The sequence below is a fragment of the Gobio gobio genome (genome assembly GCF_949357685.1).
Source record: "Gobio gobio genome assembly, chromosome: 6".
Classification (NCBI taxonomy): domain Eukaryota; kingdom Metazoa; phylum Chordata; class Actinopteri; order Cypriniformes; family Gobionidae; genus Gobio; species Gobio gobio.
Genome location: NC_137102.1, coordinates 62,846,252 through 62,856,133, shown reverse-complemented (window position 1 = coordinate 62,856,133; position 9,882 = coordinate 62,846,252). Strand labels below are relative to the sequence as shown.

General features: G+C 38.4%; 2 protein-coding genes across 2 annotated transcripts in view; one reads left to right on the top strand and one right to left on the bottom strand.

Moving 5' to 3' along the window:
* Window positions 1–6,632, bottom strand: part of LOC307128613 (myomegalin-like) — a gene marked incomplete at its 5' end in the record, with an annotated part of 97,389 nt that extends 90,757 nt beyond the window's left edge. Inside the window, one exon of the mRNA XM_079820527.1 lies at window positions 6,492–6,632. Within this exon, the coding sequence (XP_079676653.1) occupies window positions 6,492–6,632 (141 nt within the window). The remainder of the gene's footprint in view (window positions 1–6,491) is intronic.
* The window catches only part of LOC307128612 (uncharacterized protein), a gene marked incomplete at its 5' end in the record, with an annotated part of 8,827 nt that continues 5,575 nt past the window's right edge, over window positions 6,631–9,882 (top strand). The window contains one exon of the mRNA XM_079820526.1: window positions 6,631–6,637. Coding sequence (XP_079676652.1) covers window positions 6,631–6,637 — 7 coding nt within the window. The remainder of the gene's footprint in view (window positions 6,638–9,882) is intronic.

Here is a 9,882-nt window from a genome sequence, read left to right as displayed (position 1 = left end):
GAGACATCATTATAAACAGTAAACTCTCTACTTTTATTAGTGTACACTCACGATAACAGCAAAGGCTGTGACTCAGGGAACAGATTATTCTCCACTCCAAACGCTGTCTTCATTTCAAAGATATATTTTGTTTAGTAAATACAAACTTTTTCATTTCAAAAGCATTTCTAAATTCAGTTTATGTTTCCAAAAAAACGAAATTCAGAGCCAAAATAACGAAGTGGTAAAAAAATCTTTGAGTTACACCATCAAATTCAAACTTTTCGCTCGTCTCTGTGTGTGTCAATGCGTCACAATAACCTGCGTATGTAAAAGTCGTTCATTCTTTACAGATGATGGTGTGTTTGGACAGAAGACGAGTTCTTTATTAAACTCATAAAAAAACAATAGAATATAAAATGACACAATTTATCAGAACACCTCATATGTGCCGCTCACGTATAAGGTGCTTTCCTTGCCATCAGTACTTGAATAACGCACACACACACACACACACACACACACACACACACACACACACGTCTCTTACCATTAATAATAATGGCGTGCGGTGGCTGGGATATACATAAACCTAACAACATTCATAGCATGATTTTTGGAATGATTTATCACGAGAGAAAAACATTTGTTTAAGTCGCATAACATCAGTTATGGAAACGCTGTCATTTCGCAAAATTTTTTAATCGACTTTTAGAAAATATCGCAAAAGTTTTGCGCAGATCTGTAATGGAAACGCGGCTGTGAGCTGGTTACGACTGTGTGCGTTAAAACTCACCAAGATGGGCATTGAGACATTTTTGAGTGTATTTGACGATTAATAAGCTGGAAAAAGGAGCTCATTTTTGCACTTGTATGTCAGAGGCGGCTTTATTACGGTATGTGTGTGTGCGCTTCAGATACGAGTGTGTCAACTTGCTGTGGGTCGGAGAGGAGAGGAGAGCGCAGCTGATATCGATACTGTAGAAAATGAGTATTGTATAATTTCAGATATTTCAGTATCAATACATATCGAAATATTGATATTTTTGACAACACTAGTAGACATACACACAGGTTTGAAGACTCGTTCAGTGCAATTGGGCTGATGTACATCCGCGCTAAAATATCAAGGTGAAAGTCATCATAGCTGGCGTAGTATAGACCCAGCTCCCAACCCAACTTTGAGAATAGATTAACGGCGAACATTTTTTTTATCACCCGATAAGAGTCTCACGTTAACGCAGAACGTTAATGCCGATAACGGCCCACCACTAGTTTTTATATTATAAGTTATTATTATTACTATTATTTTATGATTTGCTATAATTAATTAATTAATAATTAATTTAGCAGGAAAATGATTGCCTAGGGCTGCAGGATGATCACAGCTCACAGTGAAGGATGTTCAGAAGAGTGTAACGGTGTTCAGAAGAGTGTAATGATGTTCAGAAGAGTGTAATGATGTTCAGAAGAGTGTAATGATGTTCAGAAGAGTGTAACGGTGTTCAGAAGAGTGTAATGATGTTCAGAAGAGTGTAATGATGTTCAGAAGAGTGTAATGATGTTCAGAAGAGTGTAATGATGTTCAGAAGAGTGTAATGATGTTCAGAAGAGTGTAACGGTGTTCAGAAGAGTGTAATGATGTTCAGAAGAGTGTAATGATGTTCAGAAGAGTGTAACGGTGTTCAGAAGAGTGTAATGATGTTCAGAAGAGTGTAATGATGTTCAGAAGAGTGTAATGATGTTCAGAAGAGTGTAACGGTGTTCAGAAGAGTGTAATGATGTTCAGAAGAGTGTAATGATGTTCAGAAGAGTGTAATGATGTTCAGAAGAGTGTAATGATGTTCAGAAGAGTGTAATGATGTTCAGAAGAGTGTAACGGTGTTCAGAAGAGTGTAATGATGTTCAGAAGAGTGTAATGATGTTCAGAAGAGTGTAATGATGTTCAGAAGAGTGTAACGTGTTCAGAAGAGTGTAATGATGTTCAGAAGAGTGTAATGGTGTTCAGAAGAGTGTAATGATGTTCAGAAGAGTGTAATGATGTTCAGAAGAGTGTAATGATGTTCAGAAGAGTGTAATGATGTTCAGAAGAGTGTAATGATGTTCAGAAGAGTGTAATGATGTTCAGAAGAGTGTAATGGTGTTCAGAAGAGTGTAATGGTGTTCAATGATGTTCAGAAGAGTGTAATGATGTTCAGAAGAGTGTAATGATGTTCAGAAGAGTGTAACGTGTTCAGAAGAGTGTAATGGTGTTCAGAAGAGTGTAATGATGTTCAATGATGTTCAGAAGAGTGTAACGATGTTCAGAAGAGTGTAATGATGTTCAGAAGAGTGTAACGGTGTTCAGAAGAGTGTAATGATGTTCAGAAGAGTGTAATGATGTTCAGAAGAGTGTAACGGTGTTCAGAAGAGTGTAATGATGTTCAGAAGAGTGTAATGATGTTCAGAAGAGTGTAATGATGTTCAGAAGAGTGTAACGTGTTCAGAAGAGTGTAATGATGTTCAGAAGAGTGTAATGGTGTTCAGAAGAGTGTAATGATGTTCAGAAGAGTGTAATGATGTTCAGAAGAGTGTAATGATGTTCAGAAGAGTGTAATGATGTTCAGAAGAGTGTAATGATGTTCAGAAGAGTGTAATGATGTTCAGAAGAGTGTAATGATGTTCAGAAGAGTGTAATGGTGTTCAGAAGAGTGTAATGATGTTCAATGATGTTCAGAAGAGTGTAACGATGTTCAGAAGAGTGTAATGATGTTCAGAAGAGTGTAATGGTGTTCAGAAGAGTGTAATGATGTTCAGAAGAGTGTAATGATGTTCAATGATGTTCAGAAGAGTGTAACGATGTTCAGAAGAGTGTAACGGTGTTCAGAAGAGTGTAATGGTGTTCAGAAGAGTGTAATGATGTTCAGAAGAGTGTAATGATGTTCAGAAGAGTGTAATGATGTTCAGAAGAGTGTAACGATGTTCAGAAGAGTGTAATGGTGTTCAGAAGAGTGTAATGATGTTCAGAAGAGTGTAATGATGTTCAGAAGAGTGTAATGGTGTTCAGAAGAGTGTAATGGTGTTCAATGATGTTCAGAAGAGTGTAATGATGTTCAGAAGAGTGTAACGGTGTTCAGAAGAGTGTAATGATGTTCAGAAGAGTGTAATGATGTTCAGAAGAGTGTAATGATGTTCAGAAGAGTGTAATGATGTTCAGAAGAGTGTAACGGTGTTCAGAAGAGTGTAATGATGTTCAATGATGTTCAGAAGAGTGTAATGATGTTCAGAAGAGTGTAATGGTGTTCAATGATGTTCAGAAGAGTGTAACGGTGTTCAGAAGAGTGTAATGATGTTCAGAAGAGTGTAATGGTGTTCAGAAGAGTGTAATGATGTTCAGAAGAGTGTAATGGTGTTCAGAAGAGTGTAACGGTGTTCAGAAGAGTGTAATGATGTTCAGAAGAGTGTAATGATGTTCAGAAGAGTGTAACGGTGTTCAGAAGAGTGTAATGGTGTTCAGAAGAGTGTAATGATGTTCAGAAGAGTGTAATGGTGTTCAGAAGAGTGTAATGATGTTCAGAAGAGTGTAATGGTGTTCAGAAGAGTGTAATGATGTTCAGAAGAGTGTAATGATGTTCAGAAGAGTGTAATGGTGTTCAGAAGAGTGTAATGATGTTCAGAAGAGTGTAATGGTGTTCAGAAGAGTGTAATGATGTTCAGAAAAGTGTAACGGTGTTCAGAAGAGTGTAATGGTGTTCAGAAGAGTGTAATGGTGTTCAGAAGAGTGTAATGATGTTCAGAAAAGTGTAACGGTGTTCAGAAGAGTGTAATGATGTTCAGAAGAGTGTAATGATGTTCAGAAGAGTGTAATGATGTTCAGAAGAGTGTAATGATGTTCAGAAGAGTGTAATGATGTTCAGAAGAGTGTATTGATGTTCAGAAGAGTGTAATGATGTTCAGAAGAGTGTAATGATGTTCAGAAGAGTGTAATGATGTTCAGAAGAGTGTAATGATGTTCAGAAGAGTGTAACGATGTTCAGAAGAGTGTAACGGTGTTCAGAAGAGTGTAATGATGTTCAGAAGAGTGTAATGATATTCAGAAGAGTGTAATGGTGTTCAGAAGAGTGTAATGGTGTTCAATGATGTTCAGAAGAGTGTAATGATGTTCAGAAGAGTGTAACGGTGTTCAGAAGAGTGTAATGATGTTCAGAAGAGTGTAATGATGTTCAGAAGAGTGTAATGATGTTCAGAAGAGTGTAACGGTGTTCAGAAGAGTGTAATGATGTTCAATGATGTTCAGAAGAGTGTAATGATGTTCAGAAGAGTGTAATGGTGTTCAATGATGTTCAGAAGAGTGTAATGATGTTCAGAAGAGTGTAACGGTGTTCAGAAGAGTGTAACGGTGTTCAGAAGAGTGTAATGATGTTCAGAAGAGTGTAATGGTGTTCAGAAGAGTGTAATGATGTTCAGAAGAGTGTAATGGTGTTCAGAAGAGTGTAATGATGTTCAGAAGAGTGTAATGATGTTCAGAAGAGTGTAACGGTGTTCAGAAGAGTGTAATGATGTTCAGAAGAGTGTAATGATGTTCAGAAGAGTGTAACGGTGTTCAGAAGAGTGTAATGATGTTCAGAAGAGTGTAATGATGTTCAGAAGAGTGTAATGATGTTCAGAAGAGTGTAATGATGTTCAGAAGAGTGTAATGGTGTTCAGAAGAGTGTAATGATGTTCAGAAGAGTGTAATGATGTTCAGAAGAGTGTAACGGTGTTCAGAAGAGTGTAATGATGTTCAGAAGAGTGTAATGATGTTCAGAAGAGTGTAACGGTGTTCAGAAGAGTGTAACGGTGTTCAGAAGAGTGTAATGGTGTTCAGAAGAGTGTAATGGTGTTCAGAAGAGTGTAATGATGTTCAGAAGAGTGTAATGATGTTCAGAAGAGTGTAACAGTGTTCAGAAGAGTGTAATGATGTTCAGAAGAGTGTAATGATGTTCAGAAGAGTGTAATGATGTTCAGAAGAGTGTAATGATGTTCAGAAGAGTGTAATGATGTTCAGAAGAGTGTAACGGTGTTCAGAAGAGTGTAATGATGTTCAGAAGAGTGTAATGATGTTCAGAAGAGTGTAATGGTGTTCAGAAGAGTGTAACAGTGTTCAGAAGAGTGTAATGGTGTTCAGAAGAGTGTAATGGTGTTCAGAAGAGTGTAACGGTGTTCAGAAGAGTGTAATGGTGTTCAGAAGAGTGTAACGGTGTTCAGAAGAGTGTAACGGTGTTCAGAAGAGTGTAATGGTGTTCAGAAGAGTGTAATGGTGTTCAGAAGAGTGTAATGGTGTTCAGAAGAGTGTAATGGTGTTCAGAAGAGTGACAGTAAATCATGGGTCAGTTTCTAACCCTTTAACTCATCAGATGATCTTTCCACACGGTCCCCACCACTAAAGAACAATACATTGTTGTATTATATACATACTGTATATATATATATATATATATATATATATATATATATATATATATATATATATATATATATATATATATATATATATATATATATATATATATATATATATATATATATATATATATATGTATGTATATGTTTTCCAGAAATAATTAACTTTTTCTTCATGATTTTTCTTCACAAGTTATTATTATTACTATTATTTTAAGATTTGCAACAAACCCAAAGAATGAATTTAGCAGGAGAATGATTGAAACGGCCTGCCATATTTTTATATAAAAATAAAAAAAAGTGTTTTTCTTCCTGAGAAAACGTTTACTGCTTTTCTATATCATGAAGCCTCATGTCATCTTTACATTTGTTTGGGTTCTTCTTTAAATAAATGATAAAGTCAAATGTGTGTAATAATAGTGACCGGTTCGTCCACACCGCCTCTGAAGGGACGTTTTAGTCTTCATTAGTTTATGATCTCCTGTCTAATATGTTATTAGGTAGAACTATTATACAGAGAAAGTCGACATTATATGAGCAAGAATTGGTGTGTGTCTGACTGGAAACGGTGATGTCATCAGCTCATTTCAGTTATCATACAGTGACAGTGTGGACTTTACATCAGACATTAGATCAGACTTTAGATCAGACTTTAGATCAGACATTAGATCAGACTTTAGTTGAAAGTTTAGTGTCCCCAACTGAGAGAGCCAAGCTAAAGGCCACAGATTCACACACACACACATGATGGATCTGAGGCTTTGATGCTTCCAGAAATATAACTAATAACTCCCACAAACCCTCTATATCAGCCACACACAGCAGAATCTGACAGCAGGGATGTAGAATACTTCAGATAACAGAAATGCAGGATCAACGAGTGTGTGTTCCTGCGTCAGCGGCTTAAAGGTCAACTGACCGTCAGCAAAACCAGTAAACCCTGACCAGTGCTAATGTAGAGAAGAGAGACTCTCAGTGTGAAGACCTACAGAAGCTTCAGTGAGTCCATGGGGGTTAGAGCTTCTTCCTTTGAATGTCATTATGATGATTATGATTATTGTGAAATGTGTTGAGATGAATAATCCTCTCACCGTTCTGTAGATGTCATCGCCGCTGTCCTCAAACTTCTGCTGGATCCTCTCCTCCAGGAAGTAGATGCGGAGCTTGAGGCTGAAGTTCTCCTTCTTCAGGTCATTGAGGTGCTGTGAGAGAGTTCGGTACGTGTTAGACATGTCCGGTGTGTGTGTGTGTGTGTGTGTGTGTGGGCATCACACAGCCCTTCCACCTCCGCTCGCACACATCACTGTCTAAAAACAACTACAAAAGCACAAAAAGAAATAAACGATCCTGAACTACATGACTGGTGATCTTCACACACACACACACAGAATGAGGGCCCGCTGTAGGGGCCCGGGGCCGCAGCGCTGAGAGTCCATCCTGAGCTTTAGGACTAACCCCAGAGCGCTGAGCTGTTTTTACCCGGGAAGAAATCCCAGGAATCCCTGACAGCCACAGTCGACCAACCAGATCACAGGCTGCAGTCATGTGTGTGTGTGTGTGTGTGTGTGTGAGAGAGAGAGGGAGAGAGAGAGAGAGTGAACTGACTGGACTCTAATAATAGCCGGAGTTGAGGAGCAGGAGATGTTTATTCCAGCCTCACTCCCTCTGGACGTCTCTCTGGCCCAGAGCTGGTGTTACATAATCCACTCCAGACCAGCTGCTGCCAACCTCACTGTGGCCTTCAGCAGCCTCAACTACAGCTATCAATACAGCTACAGCCAGAGAAGATGATGATGATGATGATGAGGATGAAGATGAGGATGAAGATGAGGATGAGGATGATGAGGATGAGGATGAAGATGATGATGAAGATGAGGATGAAGATGAGGATGATGATGATGATGAAGAAGATGAGGATGAAGATGATGATGAAGATGAGGATGAAGATGAGGATGAAGATGATGATGAAGATGAGGATGAATATGATGATGAAGATGATGATGAAGATGAGGATGAAGATGAGGATGAAGATGAGGATGAAGATGAGGATGAAGATGATGATGAAGATGATGATGAAGATGATGATGAAGATGATGATGAAGATGAGGATGAAGATGAGGATGAAGATGATGATGAAGATGAGGATGAAGATGATGATGAAGATGAGGATGAAGATGATGATGAAGATGAGGATGAGGATGAAGATGAGGATGAAGATGAGGATGAAGATGAGGATGAAGATGAGGATGAAGATGATGATGAAGATGAGGATGAAGATGAGGATGATGATGATGATGATGATGAAGATGAGGATGATGATGAAGATGATGATGATGAAGATGAGGATGAAGATGAGGATGATGAAGATGAGGATGATGAAGATGATGAAGATGAAGAGGATGATGATGATGAGGATGATGATGATGATGATGAAGAAGATGAGGAAGATTATGATGATGAAGATGAGGATGAAGATGATGATGAAGATGAAGATGAGGATGATGAGGATGATGATGATGAAGATGATGAAGATGAGGATGATGATGAAGATGAGGATGAAGATGAGGATGATGATGATGATGAAGATGAGGATGAAGATGAGGATGATGATGAAGATGAGGATGATGATGAAGATGAGGATGAAGATGAGGATGATGAAGATGAGGATGAGGATGATGAGGATGATGAGGATGATGAAGATGAGGATGAAGATGAGGATGAGGATGATGAAGATGAGGATGAGGATGAGGATGATGAAGATGAGGATGATGAAGATGATGATGATGATGATGATGATGATGAAGATGAGGATGATGAAGATGAGGATGAGGATGATGAGGATGATGATGATGAAGATGAGGATGAGGATGAAGGTGATGAGGATGATGAAGATGATGAAGATGAGGATGATGAGGATGATGATGAAGATGATGATGATGATGATGAAGATGATGAAGATGATGATGAAGAGGATGATGATGATGAGGATGATGATGATGATGAAGAAGATGAGGAAGATGATGAAGATGAGGATGAGGATGAAGGTGATGAGGATGATGAAGATGATGAAGATGAGGATGATGAGGATGATGATGAAGATGATGATGATGAAGATGATGATGAAGATGAGGATGATGAAGATGATGATGATGAAGATGATGATGATGATGAAGATGAGGATGATGAAGATGAGGATGAGGATGATGAGGATGATGATGATGAAGATGAGGATGAGGATGAAGGTGATGAGGATGATGAAGATGATGAAGATGAGGATGATGAGGATGATGATGAAGATGATGATGATGATGAAGATGATGAAGATGAAGATGAGGATGATGATGAAGAGGATGATGATGATGAGGATGATGATGATGATGAAGAAGATGAGGAAGATGATGAAGATGAGGATGAGGATGAAGGTGATGAGGATGATGAAGATGATGAAGATGAGGATGATGAGGATGATGATGAAGATGATGATGATGAAGATGATGATGAAGATGAGGATGATGATGAAGATGAGGATGAGGATGATGATGATGATGAAGATGAGGATGATGATGAAGATGATGATGAAGATGAGGATGAAGATGAGGATGAAGATGAGGATGATGAAGATGAGGATGATGAAGATGAGGATGAGGATGATGATGATGAAGCTGAGGATGAAGGTGATGAGGATGATGAAGATGAGGATGATGAGGATGATGATGAAGATGATGATGATGAAGATGATGAGGAAGATGATGATGAAGAGGATGATGATGATGAGGATGATGATGATGATGAAGAAGATGAGGAAGATGATGATGAAGATGAGGATGAAGATGATGATGAGGATGATGATGAAGATGAGGATGATGATGAAGATGAAGATGAGGATGATGATGAAGAGGATGATGATGATGAGGATGATGATGATGATGATGAAGAAGATGAGGAAGATGATGATGATGAAGATGAGGATGAAGATGAGGATGATGATGATGATGATGATGAAGATGAGGATGATGATGAGGATGAAGATGAGGATGAGGATGATGAGGATGAGGATGAAGATGATGATGAAGATGAGGATGAAGATGAGGATGATGATGATGATGAAGAAGATGAGGATGAAGATGATGATGAAGATGAGGATGAAGATGAGGATGAAGATGATGATGAAGATGAGGATGAAGATGATGATGAAGATGATGATGAAGATGAGGATGAAGATGAGGATGAAGATGAGGATGAAGATGATGATGAAGATGATGATGAAGATGATGATGAAGATGAGGATGAAGATGAGGATGAAGATGATGATGAAGATGAGGATGAAGATGATGATGAAGATGAGGATGAAGATGAGGATGAAGATGAGGATGAAGATGAGGATGAGATGATGATGAGATGAGAAGATGAAGATGATGATGATGATGATGATGATGAGATGATGATGATGATGATGATGAAGATGAGATGAAGATGAGGATG